This window comes from Papio anubis, chromosome 13 (assembly GCF_008728515.1).
Source record: "Papio anubis isolate 15944 chromosome 13, Panubis1.0, whole genome shotgun sequence".
Classification (NCBI taxonomy): Eukaryota; Metazoa; Chordata; class Mammalia; order Primates; family Cercopithecidae; genus Papio; species Papio anubis.
The window spans coordinates 43,459,753-43,480,892 of record NC_044988.1 but is presented as its reverse complement, the minus strand read 5'-3'; the positions used below and the strand labels follow the sequence as shown (position 1 = coordinate 43,480,892).

Below are 21,140 nucleotides of genomic sequence, written 5' to 3'. Positions count from 1 at the left end.
AAGTAGCTAAAATATCTTAGCCCAGAACTGTTATTTGAGGCAGTATTTTAAACCTCTAAAGGTATGTGGCAGCTTATTTCAGCTTTTAGGAAGATGTGTCACCGTTGGTAATTGATAACCATTTTCTTTGACATTGCCATAAAAACTAATAATTTAAACAAGTGTCAGTCAGTCTTGGGCGTGTTAAAATTTTAAAAATACCTAATATCACGATGATGCATTTTTTAATGGACAAATAATTAAGATTTCAATTGTATGACAATTAGAAGCCATTGTGATTCAAAAGGACTGAGGCATTCATAAATTGTGAATGAAGATGAAAACAATGATAAGGCTTATTCAGTGATTGGATACAGTCCTGTAGCTTTTTGGCTGACACATTTTTTATTGTTTATATTTTGTTTGGCATCTGAGTATGATTAACTTAGATATGGCTATTTTCAGCAAGTAAACATGCACTTTAATTTAACAAAACTGGAAAAAATGAGTTGCTGAGCTATTTGTATTTTAAAAACCATGAATGATAATAGCCAATAAATATGATGAAACTGTTTCAGGTATAACGAATTGCCTCTAGTTGTAAAAGTTACCATTAATATTACCCATCAACCAGATATATTTTTCTCTCTTTCTGATAAGCTGTGTTAACTTGATATAATTTTTACACCGTGATCAAGTAAAACAAATCAAAGCAACATTTTCACTTACAGAGTATAGCATCACTTATTCTCACCTGTAAAAGACTGAGTAATTGTGCATTTCTCTATATTTCTAGCATCAGCTTTTCAGAAACATTGCTAGCAATTACATTGCATTTTTAGTCTCCTCCAAATATGTATTGAAAAGTCACTAGTTTTATCTTAATTTGTGTAAGTTAAAAATAATATTGCAGCATTGAGACATATGGAATGTTGGGATCATATACAGCATAATCATTCAGCTATCACATTAGTATTCAAAGATACATACTTAACAACAATAACTTGTGATGACTAATATCCTCCACTATTTTAATAATATAAATCTAGGCTTATGTATACAAGGCCTATATCAGGGAAGGTATTTTAGCTTAAGAATTCTCACTTCACTAAGCTCCATGTGACTTTGCAGGTAATGTAGGTGTTATAAAAGTGAGGCCACATTAATAGTGTTACTTTTGTATCAGATCAATGGTTTTGTATCACAAGAGCCTAGTAGCTGTATGTAGCACAGCATGTCTCAGGACATGTAAATTGCAAAATAGAGTATCATTCTTAATTGGTTATAAACTTTTAAAAGTATCTCAGTTGTTGGAATAATGTATCTAGGGTTTAGGAAAAAAAGGACCTACCATTAAATGATATGTTTAGCAAAATGATATGCTACAGAATCAGCACATCAATAACCAATATTTATACACCAGTATAAATCAGATATAAAAGAAAAATTAAGAACTATCATATGATTTAATATTTGTTTAAAAATAATGTAAACCATTAATAATATAACTTTCAATTGGCATGATGGCATTAAATATATTTTTCTTTCATTGCTTTTAAGTTCTTTAGGTACATTTTTTTGCATGATTTATTGTTATATAGCAATGCGCCAAGAACACCTAGTATTTACTCTTCTACCTCTATGTTGGTCTAATTATCCATTCCTTTCATGGAAACGGAAGAAAAATAAATATGCCTGGTGGAATTAAGACTCTTTACTTTTATATCTGAAATTTGTAACTTTGTTATTTACTTTGTCAATTTAGTTCAACTAAAGGAAGTTTTAAAAGAGAATTACTGAACATCAATGTATTTTACTAAAAATTCTGAAAAAGCAAAGTTGCATATTACTTTTGTATACAGTTTGATTTTCAATCACTTATATGTTTTGCTTTTTAAAAAAATTTTATAATTGCTTAATATTATTGTAATAATCCACTGCTAGTTAGGATATTTGAAAACCTTAATCACCTTTTTAAAAAACATTTTTGTATCAGGACAGTTACTATGTTCCATATTCATGTCACTCATAATCTTTAAGACTCTAGTGCTACTCAGCATTAGGAAACAGTCACACTTGGGAGATGACATTTAGGCATGTTAATACAGAAATGTATGTGACTTATAGCAAACCTCAATTTACAGTCATTTTTGGAGGATATGTCCCCTTGTCAAATAAGTGCTTCACTTGAATTCACATAATAGTGAAACCCTGTACAATATCATAAGGCAAATTGGTAGCCTGAGAAAGTTTGCTACTTTTATTTCTCAAAAAAAGCATGTTTTAAAACAATATTTGGCAGCATTGACAGCAGACTCAAAGGAACGTTTAAAAATTGTGTGCATTTGCTAAGAATTTTCAAATTCAACCTTCAAATTTGGATTTTGGTTGTTTAAAATAAGTCATTAAAATTTTGAACTTTCTTGCATGATTATGTTTATAATCAAATATTGAAACAAACAAATTTGATCAAAACTGTGATGTCTTTATAAGAAAATGAAATGTTACTGAACATAGTACTTAAGGACATAAGTACTTACGTGTTACCACATGGCTTAATACTTGTAAAATAATATTGCATTTTTAAAAGCATGGCAAGGGTAGAATGAGTGAGGCAAAGCCCACCCACTCCACCTCATGTGCTCTTTACATTCTCAAGGTTTTAGTTTATGGGTGCATATATGTGTGTTTTTTAGTCATATCAATAAATCATAGTAAAAGATTATAGGAAGTGAGTTTCCAAAGCACATTTAAGCCCGCATTTCCTTGAGCGGGCTTTCTTTTTGCATATATTCCTAAAGGGGATAAACAAAGTTTTTGTAGTTACAGTGAAAGCTAAAAGCATGGCATCAGAAAGTGTATGGAGATAGGGAGGTCTTATCATGGGATGTGGTTGCTGTGAGCAGGGCTGCCTTCCCACACAAAGAACAGATTGTGGTTTAACTCTTTCCATGGCCTAGTTTAATGTGCTCGCATAGTAACTGAATTGTTCAAATCTCTGCTGGAAACTACTGATCGGTTTAATGATTTCCTCTATGGCATTTGGTTATGCCTCATGCTGTGATGTAATCATCAGCATTCTGTATTGTTATAAAATTTTGATTCATACTTATTCTGGTGAAGGAACACTTACAGCAATGTTAGAACACTTTTGATAACTACATTATTGATTGGATGGGACATGTACTCCTTCCATATCTGAAGTACAAACAGCTAACATGTTGCAGTCTGTAGCATTAAAACTTTGAATTTCTTCTTAAAAATATATTCATATCTATATTGGATTTTTTTTGACACCTTCTTTGTTAAAGAGTCATTAGTTGTACTTTCATCATATTTACCTAATGGAATTAGTTAGTCTTCTGTTAAACATAATTTATTCCACGTAGTTCAGGGTGATTAACCTGAGTATGTAAATTCTAACTTGGGATACAATCAGAGAGAGTTATTTTGTAGTTGGGCTGACAATATAGTCAATATGATCAGAAAAGTGGTGGTGGAAGTTCTCATTTGCTTGAAATCTTGGCTTATTGCATACATACGGTGTGCATGCACTGGACGTTAAGCTCTTTCTCTTTGAACAGTAATAGGCGTAAGCTTATAAGACAGGTTTTACCTAAATCAGGAAGTAATGAAACTGACTGCACTGGGAAGTGACTTGAAATATCTGTAGGTAAAGATTATCCACCATTCCTCACTGATCCCGTCCCTTAAAAAAAGGCTTGGATGAAACAGGCAGGAAAAATGCAGGAGCCTAAAGGTAAACTACTTAATTCAAAAGATTGGTACTCAATAATATATGTACCTGCGAATTCACATGCACGTGCATATATGCACCCACAGTTCTAGCTGATAATTCATCTACATGGCAAATGAATTGTATAGATTCCACAAAAGCAGTAACTGACCAGCAGTGCACTCCTGGTGTCACCCCACCACAGCATGCAGGGACACAAAGAATGTAAAGTTGGTGCCAAGTTGCCATTTTTCATTGTTCACCTCAGATTGATTTTTAAGAGGTTTAGAATAATTGCTATACTCATGTGATCGGTGAACAAATTAACGGACTCTGTGGGGCTGCATATTCTATAGGGAAGCTGCTGGAAGAACATTCATGTAATTTTTGTTTTCAAGTTTGAAAACTTCTATTTAAAAATGCAAGAGTGTATGTGAGAAAGCACAAGAGTGCAAGTGTGTGTGTGTTGGGAGCTGGCGTTGGTAGTGTGGGGAGAGAATGCACTGCTCAAAGTATGGAAACCTTCTGTTCAGGACACAGATACGACGAGCTATGTCCTTTGCCCACTTTCCCTCACTGTATACCGGTTTCTCTAGTTACCACTCTTGGAATGGTGCTGTTTCAGTGTTGGAATGTTGGACGTTTGATAAGAAAATGGATCAAGTTTAATGGCGCATGCTCTTTGTGCCACCAGCAGCCTCTTGCTGAGAGCATGCTCCAAAAGCGGGAACTGTGTGGCATTACACTGAGCATCTATATGCTTTGTGTTTCTGTGCCACAGAGAAGAGAAATGAACTGTGGCATCGCTCCTGCCTTCTGAACAGCTCTGCTCCGATTAAAAAAAAAAAAAAAATCTCACTGTGTTCTTTGTAAAATGGTACTGCATAGTGTTAGTTGGTCAATCAAATATTGAAATATTATATTAGGTGCCAAGCACCTAAGTTAGTTGCATATATTTTAAAGAATGTAGAATGCATGACATTGGGTTGGAAACAAGGGGGATGGGGCCAGAGTGTAATACAAAATATAAACCTTATTTTCTTTATAGGAGGGAGAATTGACCTGTGAATTTTGGTGGAAAGGGGACAGCTGGGCATACTTTACTTTCTTCTTGTCCTGCTATTTTGATAATTTTAAATAAGAAAAGAATGTTATTTTCATGTATAACTTTTTGTACTGAATTGGAAACGGATTGTGGTCTTATTTTCTTATTTTTTGAGCTTTTAAAATTAAACTGACTATGCACATCTTTTCCTCACCCCTCTGTCTTTCGCAGGATGAATTTCACCCATTCATCGAGGCACTTCTTCCACATGTCCGTGCAATTGCCTATACTTGGTTCAACCTGCAGGCTCGAAAACGCAAGTACTTTAAAAAGCATGAGAAGCGAATGTCAAAGGATGAAGAAAGAGCAGTCAAAGATGAGCTTCTCAGTGAAAAGCCTGAAATCAAACAGAAGTGGGCATCCAGGCTCCTGGCCAAACTGCGCAAAGATATTCGCCAGGAGTATCGAGAGGACTTTGTGCTCACCGTGACTGGCAAGAAGCACCCGTGCTGTGTCTTATCCAATCCCGACCAGAAGGGTAAGATTAGGAGAATCGACTGCTTGCGACAGGCAGACAAAGTCTGGCGTCTGGATCTAGTCATGGTGATCCTGTTCAAAGGCATCCCCTTGGAAAGTACCGATGGAGAGCGGCTCATGAAATCCCCACATTGCACAAACCCAGCACTTTGTGTCCAGCCACATCATATCACAGTATCAGTTAAGGAGCTTGATTTGTTTTTGGCATACTACGTGCAGGAGCAAGGTAGGAGCAGATTGTTCTTTTTTCTAGCACGGCAAACACTGCACACAAACCTCTGTAGACAGAGTATCTGGCTTGAGTTAGATGGTTCTCAAGGCCCCTAGATATCCTCCACCCTCTCTGGGTACAGTAGGGTGTCCGCTTTCACTCACATGTCCACTGCCATGTGCGAGCCATGTAAATAGACACGGGGCTTTTATACCTGGATAGGCTTGGATACTTAAGAAAGACCACAAAGAGGTGTGTTTTCAAGTATCTAATAATACTGTTTTTCAAAGACATAGGGTAGTCTAACAAATGTAGTTCATTACACTATACTTTCTGTGGTAGGCTACATTTTTGCATCTAGTCTAGTAATCTTTTCCTGATTTGAAAATGTAACTTTATGAATAGTCAAACCATTCTAAGTAACTTTTGTATTAATCTTTTTAATTAATGAGATAGAGGAACTTTGTTTATGAATTTAGTGGTATTGCACTGAAAATAGAACTAATGTTTACTATTACAAAATGCTTAAGATAGATAGTATCAAAAATATATCTTACGTAGACCTAGATTTACTTAATTTTAATATTTCTATCATCACTTTTGATTGTGCAGTATTCACTGTCGATTAAATAGAATTGAGTTATTATTTAAATTATTTATAATATGTTCCCAGAGTTACTTGGGAACACTTAATAATGTTAGTTTACTTGTATGTAAATTCATAAAACTTACCGAGGAGGAAAGTCGCAGCGCTACTTACAGAACAAAAATAGAAAGTGGACTGGTTACACTGGTTTAAAATAAATTTCAAAAAGAATACAGAAACTGCATACCATACCTATTATTTAAAATACCTGATAAGGAGAGTGGTATAAATGTTGCCTAAATAATTAAAAAAGATGATGTTATTACTGAATACTTCAGTTAATGAAATGTTTATTTTTATTTTTCTTAATATATTTTCCTTAAGTAGGTAAGAATTTCTTTTCTTCAAATAAATGCATCAAGATATAGATGTCCTTGCATTAGCAACAATCCATAGTAAAACAATCATTTTACAAAGCAGCATACCAAAAGTAGACTGAAGTTTGAGCTGTCACAGATGGTAGGTCATTTCCAAACTTGGCCTGATGGGAAGAGAAATGGCCTGCAGATAGCCAGGTGACAGACTGTTATCTGATGTTCATTATATAAATGTGAGACTTAATACATTGCTATGAGCTTTATTATTCAAAAAAAATCAAAATTACTTTTTTGACTCTGAATTCTAGGTACTCACTATGTGCTTTTTGGCTTGATTTTCTTGTAGCTTTGGAGATATGCTTAAGTGTCATTTTAGAATTTTTAGTCTGATTTTAAATAATGGTGTTGGACATTGCACATTTAGAAGTATTACCTGTTCCTGAAAAAATGAAACATTGTGTTTAATATTTCCATGCATTTAAGAATTACAGTCCAAATAATGAAGGTTAGGGGAAAATAATATTTTTGTCCCATGTATCCTAAAATAAAACTCAGTAACACATGACAATTATTTGATTGACAGATGTCCAGGAGGTGACACTTTAAGGTGGGCTGTATATATGTGTTGGATTGACTATAAATGTGTTGTAACTGTGTTGTGAAAGTCAAGGATGGAAGTAAAATTTCAAAAAGTGGGTCATGTAACTTTTTAGTGCAGGGAGGGAAGATTTGCAACGACTTTACTACTGCTCACATTTTAAGTTGCTTGAAGGCTAGGTTTTGAGGTGTGCCTGCCTGCATGCACATTTACTCCTGGGGCAGGCAGCCAGATCTCTTAATTTTGATGAACTGACAATAAAGATTTGTAAAGATAGATTGAAAAAAGAAAAAACACATAAATACCTTCCATGTTGCACCACTGGTCATGATAATCAAAAAGTTTTAAGCAACTCTTAGAGACCATGTTTTTAGATAAAACATTTATTTTGTTGTTGTTAGTTCAACTATCTCTATTGTAAGAACTTTTCATTATTTTATCTTGTGCATCTAACTTGTATCCTCTGCTACCTGCCAGTGCATCATCTTCTCTTAGCATCTTTTGGTTCTTCTTTTGAAAAACTCACGTCAGGATGCTTTTGTGTTTGCCCCTTTTCAAAATTTATATATTTTTCCTTGTCAAGTGTAGGTTAGTTATGTCATTTTGTAGTGCAATTGATTAAAGAAGGCAGATTTTAAAAGATAATTCTCTAGTCAGTCAGAGGGCTGCATATTGCGAGTGATGACTTTTTATTTCTCTTCTAAGGACATGATAACTCACCTAAGTCTGTTTTATAAATCAGGTAAAGAAGTATAAATGAAAACATGAAAGAAAAATCAGAAAAGAGAAATGTAATGTTTGCAACAGAAAGAGCAACAAAATTACATTTCCCCCTTTTTCTCTCTCCCCACTTCTAAATGACTGGGAGAAAAACATGAGAAAGAACAGAGAGAATGCCAAAGATGGTTGCCACTGGCACCAGGATTGGCATCAGACCCTCTTTGTTTAGCTCAGGATGCCTGTGATTTGTTAGTTGGCATCCGCATTGCAGTGTGGAGTGATGTTACAATATATTGACAATTTCCAGATCTAGAAATGTCAATAGTCCTCTTGGTTATTTATACAAGATCACATACTGCATCTCTTCTGGAAGATGAAATAAAGACCATCATGTACTAAAGTTTCATTGTTGACCAACTTCCTATGCTTTTCTTTTTCCCTCTTTCTCTTTTGGTTCAACCCACACTTTTTTTCCTTCTTCATGCCCAGCAGCCTCATCTTTCTGAAATGTGGGAAGAGTTACTAGAGCTTTGACACAAGCTATAGTGCTACATCTGCATCTGATATGGTTTGGGGAAACATTTATGCTTTTTGAAATCATTTTTGATACATAGTTCATTAGACTTTTGCATTATATGGCCATGAGGCAGTATTTTCTTTAAAGCTTAATCTCTTTGTTATTCGGCTACTATGCATATAGTCTGGTTGACCGCAATTCAGTCCATTTTGCTATTTCCTTACATTAGCAAAGGCTGATGTTCATTATAGTTGTTTATAAAATTCAATGTCCCCCTGCACTTCACCTAAAATGTACACATCATTTGGGAGTAACTGCGTTTAAATCCATAAAATCATTTGATGTTATTGATTCAGGGGCTGCGCTTCGGCTGTTTCGTTGCTACAAGAACCGCCATTTTGTTTGTGAAGTGCCAGGCGAGGGGGAAAAAAAAGGCAGACACTGTGTTTGATGCCAATAATGGTTGCCAGTGGCACCGAGGTTGGCATCAGACCCTCTTTGTCTAGTTGCTGAATGCCTTTGATTCGTTGGTTGGCATCCGCATTGCAGTGGGCACACTGGAAAGTTTTTGACAATCCCTGAATGAAAACTGCTTGCTTGTTTGCTGCAGCAAATCTTAGCTAATATAAAACTCTTCCTTTTTTTAGGTTTTGTCTAAAAAAATTGTGACAGATTAAAGAAAAAATACCTCTAAAAAATAGCTTTCCCAAAGATATTAAAGATGTCCAATGATTCTTGGGCAGGTGGTACCTATTCCCCATATTGTCTTTGTTATTGCATTCATGAAAGCAAAGCAAAAACAAAAGCAAACAAAAACCAGGCAAGCCTTGCACAACACACCTTCCTGGGATATAAGTGTCCTATAGGATGCAGGGTGTGCTATGACAAGTGTGTGGAGGACAAACCTAACGTAATGATATGTAATGCATTCATTATGACTGACTGTTGCTCTCAGTCACATCTCTGCTTATTTGTTATGCAATTTCTAGTTCCCTCACTTTACACTCTTGCAAATTTTATAGTAACATTTTGAGAGGACTTCATTTTTCCTCTCTAGTTAGAAATGCGTAACAGAATACATGTTTAAAAAAAGAGAGAGAGAGAGAGAAAACTTTAAAGAGGAGACCTATGCCTTCAGGTCTGATATAAAATCAGTTATTCTGGAATTTCTCAATCCTGCATCACAATGTTACGAAATTTTCAGTGCACAATTTTGTACACTGGGAAAATCAACCAGAAGGCTAGAATAATTTTGGTTAAAGTTTCCTAGATAGTTAGCATTAATATTGTTTTTCAGTTAGGCACCATTATCTCGTTAATTAATAAGAAGGATTAGCAGTTCTACCCAAAGGGCTGCACAGAAGGAAGTCTGGCCTATGGGAGGCCTTGAGTTGCCAGACTGTGTCCTGTCTGAAGGGGAAAAAAGGAAGGGGGTGGTGATGGTGGGAGTAGGGGGGCGGGAGTGGGATTGGCCTTTCTCTGGGGCAGGAAAGCATTTTGAAGAGAGAGGTCACAACACCCCAAGACATTTAAAGGTCTCGAGAGATAGTGACTGTTGTCATGTATATAACAGATTAGAGTTTACAATGAGTCAGCCTAACTGATTTTTGGACTGTACTTTGCACTCTTATTAAACATGTTTTGGAGTGTTAAAGAGAGCCCAGAAACCTCATTGCTATCCTGAAAAAGTAGTTTCCTTTAGCCTTGTTGAACCCTTAAAATTATGATCTGTTGTTGGATGGCCACTTTTGTTGCTTTATTGTTAAATGTTATAATAATTGAAGTACATTTTGAAGTTGTGAAAAATGTGAGTTGTTTACAGGGGAGGTCGTAATCATTATTATTGTATTTGAAATAGAAGCCTGCCTGGTTGTCACATATCATTAGTGAGGAAGCAAATACTAAGAATTATTTTCTTCCTACAGTTACTGAATTTCAGAATACTTTTGGGTAACAATTATTTCTTTATGAAAAGCTTAAGTAGATAATTGTTTGCAAGTTGGCAGTGTATTTTAACATTTTAACAGATTTCACTTCATTTGCAGGTATTTCCCATTATGGGAAAAATAAGCTTTCATAATTGATTAAAATGAGGCTGCTCTCTAGGATGATTTGGTGTGTCTGCATTGTGAAATGCTCTGGGAGCATAAAAGTTTGTGTGTAGGAGAAATACTTGGTATGCATGTTTGATTTAGGGGAGCACTGTTAATTTTTCCCATCTAGCAACTTGTCCTTGACTGAACTTGTGAACTCTAGTGCACATTTGTTTGCATTCTGGCTCATACACAATTCACAAGATAAAGAAGGGCTCTTATTGGCACGTCTTGCTCCTAGGCTTAATGAGACCTTTGTGGGAACGTATATTGTGAGATAAGATACTTAGCAATTTTCTCACTGATAAGAAAACACAGTCTCTGACCAGAAGTTCACCCTCTATGCCATGAAGTCCCTGCCACAAGATAGCTTTAGCAGACAATTTAAGAGTTAAACTCTGAGGCCCCAGTTGCCAGCTGGGGAAGCTTGGCATCTGTGTTCCGATATGGCAAACTAAGCTCTTGCATTGCTGTTAATATGATCTCATTTTTCAAAGGGAAGTATGGGGGGAGAGAAGGAGAGAGGGAGGGAGGGAGGGATGGGATGCTTATTTGTTACATCAATTATGATTTTCAAATATTTAAAAATATATAGTACCCCACTTTCTGGAGGCAGCAAAGGTTGGTAAAATATTCTACCGACAGCATTAGGCATCCTTCCCCCCACCCTGTATATACAGCACTACAAATTTTATAATGAAAAATATTTAGATTATGTATTTGGATTTACAAATTTAGTGCACAGTATCTCTTGTGTGGTAAAATAATTCCAAATATCTCCATATTTGTAAGAGCCAAAATAATATGCATTGTTCGAGAATCATGGTAATTGGAGAGGACTGTGCATTGCAGTGACAGGAGTGATGGTCAGGTCTCCTGAAGAGTGCCTTCCTGATGGGCACAGTTATAGTGTCTGTGCCTGGAGACTTAGAGCTGGATAGGAGCCATTTAGAGAGGCCACCTATTGCTACAGCTTTAATTCTTTGAAGTTACTGTTTTCTAAAGTGGTACCTAAGAAGCACTTCCAAACATAAAGATTTGTAATCGATTTGGTAGGATTTTTCATTTACTTACTTGTTTTTCCCTAAATTTGGAATTTAGGAAGAAGCTGTCATAAGGAAGTTAAAGTTGTAATCCTCCATTAACCTTTTCCTTTTGAATTTGGCACTTAAAATTTGAAACAATAGTCCAAGATACCCAGTTTAGTAAGGTCTTTCTCCTTATAAGCTTTCATTCAGCCAGATTAAACTGAAAAACTAGACTGGTAAGCTATATAAAACTGTGCTTTCTAACACTAGCAGCCTTGCCATCACTGCTGGCCAGTTAGAATTTCAGCACCTGAAGAGAGAGGGACCCAACGAGAGGTTATGTCAGAATTCACAGGATTTCTTAAAAATTGAGATAAGTTAGTTTTCATTTCTGTTATCATGGTGGCTTACATGATAATGGACTTATAATCAAAGAAGTAGTTATTGCTTTGTTTGAAGCTCCAAGTTTGCAAGAGTGCAAAGAGCATATGAAACACTCATTAAAATGGTCAATTATTAAATACCTGAAAATTATGGGCAAAGGCGATCCCTGGCTCTGAAACTAGCTTCTGGGTAAATGTTTCTCTTTGGTTTATGAAAGAATAGCATTTTCCAGTTTGAAGTTGATGAAAGTAAAACTTGCGACACTTAAGGGGTTTTCCTATGTATGTGCTATGGTGGAGCAAATGATTAGCCAACATAATGTTCAAAGCAAGTTTTCCAGCCTTTTTCCCTCCATCCTTGTGCAGGAGGAATAATTTTAGAAATCTCAAGGACTAGTGGTTATGCGATCGGAAACTTCAGTTATTACGGCCGCATGCCCCAGTGCCAAGCATAGCAAGAAGAGACGCTTCCTTCTGATCATGCTCACTTTTCTGTGGCAACATGGTATGTCGTCTCATTTTAAAGTAAATTCTTAGGACCTTGAACTCTAATTATGTGATGCGGTTAATTTAACTGAATTTAGTTGTTAGAATTTGGCATAGAGAATAAATCATCAAACTGCAGAGAACTTGTGAAAACTAAGTGCATGCAGTAAGGAGTGAGTCTGTGGGATTAGCTTGTATTAGATTGAACGTTAGAGGATGTGAGACTAATAGGACTTGAATGGTTGGGCTTTTTGGTTGCTATATTATTCAGAAAATTGGAAGAAATGGCTAACCAATGAGGTGGAAAGTCCTTGAGGCTGAATTGAAAGCCACACATTTTTAAAAAATCTTCATAATGTAATTGTTCGAAAATGGGAAAGCAGATGATTACATGCATAAATATATTGTTTATAATAAAACACTTAGGTACACATATTCTGTTTATGATGATAGCTTAAACAGGACAGCATTGATGAATCACTGACAAATTAAAGAACTCTGAACAAGGACTATATAATTAAAAATATGGGGTGATGGATGAAGTAATTTTACTATCAAAAGTTGCCTGGAGGTTGTGTATTTTCAGAATCCTATTTTAAAGGCAGTTCAGAACATGCAGTAAGTTATTGAGGAAGCATAAACCAGTTGAAAATGGAATTTGTTTAAACAAGTGCGAAATAAAATAAGAATTACCTTTAAGAAAAGAATTATTTCATGCTAAATACATGCAGTTTTAAAATTTTAGTTAGCTTCGACTCCATTCAAAATAGTCTATTTCTCAAAATAGTCAGCTTAATAAATAGTATTCATTGAATTTTGAAATACATGTCTCTCATAAAACGACATAAAAGCATTTAACAAGCATCCATTAATATTAAGTGACACATATATATTCTCATGCTGAATGAAGATGAACTGTTTTTTTAAGAAACCTGATTTTTCATACTCATTTTGAAAAAAATACTGGGAGAAATGTTTTGGTGCTAACAGGGAATGGTAGAGCTTGGGACAAAAGCCTAATCATGAGCACAGATATTAAGAAAAAGTTCTTTGAAGTAGGGTGTATTCTGTAATTCATGTGAGCGGGGGATTACATTTATGCCTATGCTAATAACATGTCAATATGAAGTCTATACCCCTCTATTAGTGAATTCTAAAGTGTAAAAAGTGTTCCTTCGTAGGACAACTTGTATTTTATTATTCTGACATCTGCAGTTTCTGGATGGATTACCTTAAATTTGCTATGCTATGTTAAAAGCCTTGTTTTATGAGGTCGGTCTCAGCTTCTGGCCTTGGTGTCAGGAACCCTGCTACGTGATGCAACTTGCCTTGTTAGGTTTAATTGACCAAAGCTGATGTGTTAAAACAATTCATTTACGCTGTAACTTATGCCTTGGCTAAGTTGCTACCTGAATCCCTTGACCTTGACTTGTTTGGGTCATGAAATGGCTGCAAGCTGTTTGACCTTTCTATTGTGTAATAATGTCACTGTTTCCTCTTATTCTTTAATGGTAATAGCTGACAAAAAGGCCGAAGCCCTTACTTTACACACCAGTGGATTCAAGGCGTCCCTCTGCAGTAGCTACGTCTTCTGTTTGACATGGTCTGGCTGTAGAAGTGACTTTCTTTTGTTTGCTGACAGTGATGGGGACAAATTTGCAGCCCTCCTTGCTACAAGAGATGGGGCATAGTATTCTGGCATTTGGAGGGTTTTAGATCTTTTCTGCTTAGATTTTCAGTTTCTGTGTTTTATGATGGTGTGTATCATAATTTCCTTTTCCGCACTCTTCTGAGGTTGACTTTTCAGCTTTTTACATTTATGGTTTCTTTAATAATTACTTTTCGGCATTTTCAGCTGCTACAATAAAAATATTTTATTGTCATAATATGAGGTAAAATTGGGAAATTTAGTGATGCTTTTAGTTACCAATGTGAAAACAACTGACTTTTGAACTTAACACTATGAATCTTTGACTAGTACTGAAAAAATCTATATACTAAACATTTAGGGTAAAACCAAAATTTTTTTTTTTACAAATGAGTAATGTTGTAACTCTGTGTATTCCATCTTATGTTACAGTTTTAAGGGAATCCTATCTTTTGTGACTTAAATAGCTAAATTTCATGACATAGTAGAGAACCATTAGTAAATATGAAGATTTTATTTCTGTGGGGACTTTTGCCAGCATGTAAAATTAACTATTTATTTTAATGAATATAAAAATTGTTTTTTTCCTACTCTTCGTGAAAACCTCATGTGCAAAAATAGCGAATTTTACCTCCGTTCTTCTCTTCTGAAGCAGTGAAATAATTTTATTTTTAAAATACTGGAAAAGCCTTCTAAAATGTTAAAACACAGATATTTTTATCCTACCAAACTCTTCTTTGCCAAATATGACATTATAGTTCATGATTTTTCCTATATTTGCCAGATTAAATATTTAAAATCCAAGCTGTTACATTTTATTTTTAAATTATTAGAGGAAAAAAGGAAGTTTAAGTTAAAATGTACATTTCCTTACTTGCGTGTTGCGTACTGTTTATACATGTGTGTAGATACACTGACAGATGAGAGACAATGTGCTACAGGCACTAGAACCTTGGAAAAAAAGCAGTAGATTTCTGTATTCCTATCTAAAAAAGTCTGAAAATAGCAGGTGAGAGGCTTTCTTTTCTTTCTTTCTGGTTTGTTTGTTTGTTACTGTTGTGTTTTAAACTATTTTTCCCCTAGGAATGTTCACAAGATCAAGGAATTTAAATGCTTTTTCAGAATGAATCATGTTGATAATCCAGAATCATAGGGGTCAGAGGAGGAAGGTTGAGTGAAATGCTCTGAATCTGATTTTAGTCCATGGCCTCAGTTTTTCTCTCTTCTCCTGTAAAAACGAGTCTAGAGTAGAAAACATCTCTTATGCCTTTCTGCTGGTTCATCAGCATCCTCAGGGGCAGCACCAATGTGGAGTTGGCTTTAGATGTGGTTAGTGGGCTAAGGGGTCAGATGACAGTGGGACTATGATATGAGAACAGCAACCAGCCCAGAGGATTTAAAAATATCTTTAGTTTTCTCCAGATGTCTACCTCAGTTCCTCCATTGAAATAATTTTAAGGTGATCTCACCTGTTGAGTTAAAGTTCCTAGTCCAACTTATGTGTTATCCAACTTGTGTGTGTGTGTGGGCAGGGAGCCGGGGGTGTACGCATGCACACATGTGTTGTAGGGAGTTGAGGAGAAGTGAAGTTAGAAGAAAAAGAGAAAGGCGGGTCTTAGATCTTGCAGGAATTACTTAAGAAAGATGGCTTATTCTTAGACTGAAGAGTAAATACTGTGCAAATTAAAGTATTCTGTCATCCTTTGAATTTTGAATTGCTTAAGAAGTTGAGCATATCTCACTTCTGCCTTTTCCGTTTTTGCAGAGCACAGAAAATGTCTTAGTTCAGGCCACTATAACAAAATAGCATAAACCGGGTGACTTACAGACACTAAAACTTATTTCTCCCAGTTCTGGAAGCTGGAAGCCCAGGATCAGAGTGCCAGCACAGTCAAGTTCCAGTGAGGGCTGTCTTCCGGGTGGCAGAGTGCCAACTTTTCCTTGTTTCTGTACATGCAGCAAAAGAGTGAGAGTTCTCTGGGATCTCTTTTATAAGGGCACTAATCACATTTATGAAAGCTCCAATCTCATGACCTAATTATCACCCAAAGGCCCCACCTCCTAATACCATCAGATTAGGGGTTAGAATTTCAACATAGGAATTTGGGGAAGACCCAGACATTCATTTTGTAACAAAAATCATGTGCATAGAATTTGACATTTTGGGTTCTAGTCTTGGCTCTGCCATTTATCTGCTCTGTGACCTTGGTCAAGTCACTTAAGCTCCGTGCGCTTTGCTTTACTGTTTTGTAAATCGAGGATTAAAATGCCTACTTCACTGTGCTGCTTTAGGATTAAATGAAATAATTCATGTAAGAAAAAGCAATAATGTTAATAATAGTAATTACTACTATATATGAAGGAAAATAGCATAATGTAGACTGCCAGAGAAACTATCCAGTAGTGAAAAAAAGGAATGACTGGATATGAAGCAGACAGTCATCATTTAGTTCATATTTATCTCAGATAGCAAGACATACCAAAGAGAAAATCAAAGTCCTGCTCACAGCAGTGTGCATAAATAACTATTAGTGAAAACTCTTTGTATAGGCACTTGACGTTAGCTAGTTGTGTGTAGTTTTAAAACCAATTTAAATTGGGATGATTGTATGGTTTTAGAAGACTTTTTATCTCACATTTACCAAAGAATAAATTTATTGATCAATCTAGGTATATTTGAAGGGAAGGAATAAAATAATTTTATTAGTGGCTCTCTGAATAAATAACTCAGTTTTGGTGTGGATAAAGGGTGTCCTATCAAGTACTTGTAATTCACTGGACTCCAATGAAAGTGTAAAACTGTCATATACAAAAAAATTAAATTGCCCACATTTGGGAGAACTACACTTATGTTTTAGATTTGTTTGGGCAGAAGTGATGATGATGTGGCTAGAAGGGATTATGCTTTTTTTTTTTTTTTTTTTTGAGACCCGATCTCACTGCAAACGCCACCTGCCAGGTTCACCCCATTCTTCTGCCCCAGCCTGCCGAGTAGCTTGGAACTACAGGCGCCCGCCACCATGCCCGGATAATTTGTTTTGTATTTTTACTAGAGACAGGGTTTCACTGTGTTAGCCAGGATGGTTTCGATCTCCTGACCTCGTGATCTTCCCGCCTCGGCCTCCCAAAGTGCTGGGCTTACAGGTGTGAGCCATGGTGCCTGGCCAACTGGATTGTTCTTAAAAAAGCGTGCTGCTGGTTTTTCGTCTCTTTTTAAAGTCTGAAAGTATCATATTTAAAAATGACCCTTTGTCTCAAAAAAAAAAAAAAAAGAAAAACCCTCAAACCATTTAATCAGTTGCATGAATTGTTTTGATTTTTTTTGCCATTTAATTTTCTCCTTTAAGTCACTCTTTCCCATTCCTCCTTTTCTATGGTGTTAAGAAAATTAAATAATTAAATGAGCTCTGTAGGAAATAAGTTAATATTTATTACTCAAATTGACTTCACTTTTGCTAAGAACAACTGGAAACCAAATGGAAAATAGTTAAAACATTTACTTCTTACGAAACTGTGATTTGGGATCACAGTGTTTGACTTCAGTAGCTCTGGTTGGTTGGGTCCATGCGGTCATGGATCCTTGGAGGAACTAGTTTTGGTGCTTGTTTCTCTATGGCCAGTGAATTGTACCCCTCACTTTGCACAGGAGGTTTGGAAAGTGGAGAGATTAGCCCATGTCCACAGTCCGTACTGGGAGAATTTAAATCATGTGTCACAATGATGCAGTGTAAAAAGGCATATTTTTATATGGAGCACTTTATAATAAGTGTGTCATATACCTAGGCGTTCTAGCCAGGAGTTAATAGGAAAAGTTATTTCACTGTTTGTCCATTAGTTAAAGGGTAACTAGGGTGTACAGAAAGCAGAATCGGTACATTGATTAGCTTGTTTGGATTCTGGCACATAATTTTTTAATAATCTGTGGCATTCCTTTTCTTTTTGATAACACGCTGGTGTTTAGTAGCCATTCTGTTCATGGGATACACAAAAATCGAAAACCATATACATGAAACAAAGTGCAGCTACAGTTTTTAAACATATGTAAACTGGGATTGCTGTTGATGGCAGAAGGATTTGGTATTATGCCTTTCTAAAGTATTTGAAAACCTTTACTTACACTTATGATTTAAAGTTGATGTTCACTTAAAATGGGAGCGTATACATGGTTCTTAAATACTAGTTGCCTTTCATAGCCTGTCAGAGATGCTTGCATATTTCTTTATTCCTGATGGTAAAGCATCAACATTTTAGGATATGACTTAAAGTTATCATGTAACAATTTCTGTTCTATTTACAGTCTCCAAATAAGGGAAAAGCTGCTTATAGTAATATGAGGATCACTGGTCTTACAATAATTAAATAGACTTGTTATACTACATTAATCCCTTTTGGAACATTTGGAATGACTTCTTAGTACTAACAAACACAGCATTAGGGCCTACAATTAATCTGCTTTTTGTATCCAACATTCGCATAATATAAAACATGTGCATGGAGAAACATATTTTGGGTTTAAGATGAGTTCATGGGAGGACAAAATGAAATTATATTGGACTGTTGAGCAATGTGAATATAATGCCAAGTACTGATAAAATATGGAATTCATTTAGAATCAACATAGGTAGACAAATTGTTTTTAGTAAGGTTTTGTTTTTTGGTGAATACCGTATTTGGGCTGTCAGACTTACTTTTCCCCTGAGATCCATATTTTGTACGTGACACACCAGATATATGCAGTATGAAAGAGAAACAGTTTTTCAATCTAATATCCAGGAGTTTGTGTTAACTTGTTGTGAACTTGTGGCTCTTGGTATCTGTCATTGATAAGGCTATCTATTGATCCTAGAGAAAGGAAGTAGACTCCGTTTTAAAGTCTAGTCCAGTCTTGTTCTTTAGTTCATAGAAATGGTCTAAGTTAATGATGGACTCTGCACTTATTGTTCAGAAAGCATCATTACAGATTTGTTGAAGGCACTTCTGAATAAGGATTATGTTTGCATCTCCTGTTGTGGAAGGCCCATGAGGCATAATTTCTTCCTCACTGTGGGCTTCTTTATTGTTGTTGAGTTTTTCATACTCAGGGATGTGAATTCAACCTTGGGTGTTCCAGTTACAGAGAAAATATTTCATGAAGGATGAAATGTTAGTTCAATTCTAGGACAGATTGCATGAGTATATACAGAGTACTGTGGAAATGCTGGGATTATTGAGTGGTTTGCAGCCATTTTCGACCATGTGCCTGGGACTAGCTAACACATTGTCAGGGAAAAACATGATGTAGCAACAATATTAGATCATGCAAATGAGACTACTGAATAGTAATAGTTATGGGCAATATTTTGGAAAACACTGATTAGTGACAGTTTTATTACAGCAAATGTATGTATCAAGTCCCCAGATTTCATTGTAATGCACTGAAAACAGATGTCAAAGTGTCCCAAACAGAATTTCATGGTTAATCTACATATTGCATGGAAAGTACAAACAAACCATTTAGAATTCTGTTATTTAATCCTTTTAGAAGGAATGAAAATATACAATTTAGATTTACTCTATTCTTTTAATTTCAGTTTTTGTTTTCTGGGGGTTGATAGATTTTTTTTGTTTATTAAGATGCACGTAGGAGAAGACATATCTGCATATGGACATAATTTTACTTATACTTTGGAATGTAAGTTTCTGAACATAAGGTCTTTACATTAAAAAAAGAAAAATTAGACTCTAAATTATTTAGTGACCTGATAATGGAATTACCTTCTTCCATTCCTTTGTTTACTGATGTAGAGATTCATTCTATGCCATATAGTGATTGAAGCAGCTTGCTGAAGTGGAAGAGAAAACCATTGGTGGTCCTGCTGCTTGCAGGTGCTTGGGAAACTTTGTCCCTCTCAGTGACTCAGTTTCTGTGTCTGTCAGGGAAGAGAATTGGCCTAGAGGACATCCACTAGCCCTCTTAGCTCTAGCATCCTAGGAATTTGGTTTCTGGTTATCTTGGCAGAGAGCAGTCCTCTTCATAGTAAGCAATACTTAATAAAGTTTAGCATACGCTAGTTAAATTTAGGGATTTAATACATTTTATTTATTAAAGCGAAATAGATAATGTATAACCTGACTTTTGAGTAACACTTTCATGTTGCTCAATTCAAAGTCCGGTAGTCAACTCATTTGGTTCAATGTAGATAAAAAGCTTGCTTTTTAAGAAAGAGGCCTTTAACTTGTAGAATTTTAGAGTTGGGAAAATCCCTACAGATCTTCTCACTTTACAATTTGGGATACTGAGTCTAAGAGAGGCCCAGTGCGACTTTGGATGTGTTACTTTTACTGCTGTCAGAGGAAAAATAAACATAAATTATCAAAAAATAGTGAAAGGTTATTATTTTGTGAAAACATGGCAACAATTTTTTAAGGAATATAGAAGAAAAATAATGATTAAGCGTCTTGTATTATCATTTGTAATTAATTGAGATTAATTCAAGAGACTAGATTTTTTTCTGTTATACATTTTCATAGGAAGTATTCTAATGAAATCAATCTGCAGCCATGGTCTTTTCTCTTTTATTGTGTGGATGGAAGATACACTAAATTGCAGTCAACTAATATCAAAATTTGATACTGGTTGAAAGACAGAAAGGACCCAATAAAAATATACTGCTAATTTTCCAATAACGTAAGAAGAGATGTTTGAGATTCGTTATAAGAAAACCTTTTTTTTTTTTAACTGAAAGTCAGATTTTTAAAGAAAAGGTCAGAGCTAGTTATGAGGAGCTGTTATAAGTTCTCCTTTTGGGTGTTTATAATTTTCCAGTTAGCTTGGTAATTACTACATCTCCATTTTCCTTTGTGTGGCATGTATCATCTCAGTTAAAGAAAACTTTTTTTTTTTAAGTTTAAAACAAACATCCATATACCTTCTTTTATTTAAGAGATGTTTCTGATAATTTTTTATTAGTTTAATTTTTAGTAAATAGATTAAATTTACAAGGGGAATTTAATTTCAAAAAGCAGCTTTCAATGAATCTTTTTATTAAGGTAGCAATTCTTTTAGAGACTCTCTGTCGCCCAGACTGGAGTGCAGTGGCGTGATCTTGGCTCACTGCAATCTCCACCTCCCAGGTTCAAGCGATTCTCCTGGATCAGCCTCCCAAGTAGCTGGGATTACAGGCGCATACCACCACACCTGGCTAATTTTTGTATTT

The 21,140-nt window shown here is 35.5% G+C and overlaps 1 protein-coding gene across 21 annotated transcripts in view; it reads left to right on the top strand.

The window, feature by feature from the left end:
* NFIB (nuclear factor I B) overlaps positions 1 to 21,140 on the top strand; it is a 241,206-nt gene that overhangs the window by 9,890 nt on the left and 210,176 nt on the right. For 14 of the 21 annotated variants that reach the window (XR_004177879.1, XM_009188750.4, XM_031654240.1 and 11 more), the window contains exon 2: positions 4,992 to 5,523. Coding sequence is in view for 20 of the 21 variants with exons in the window: in XM_009188750.4 (XP_009187014.1) it covers positions 4,992 to 5,523 (532 nt within the window). In the remaining variant the exon portion in view is untranslated. Of the gene's footprint in view, positions 1 to 1,763; positions 4,593 to 4,991; positions 5,524 to 10,949; positions 12,316 to 21,140 lie in introns of those variants that run through there. The other 7 variants (XM_009188753.4, XM_031654233.1, XM_031654235.1 and 4 more) reach the window with 7 other exon arrangements.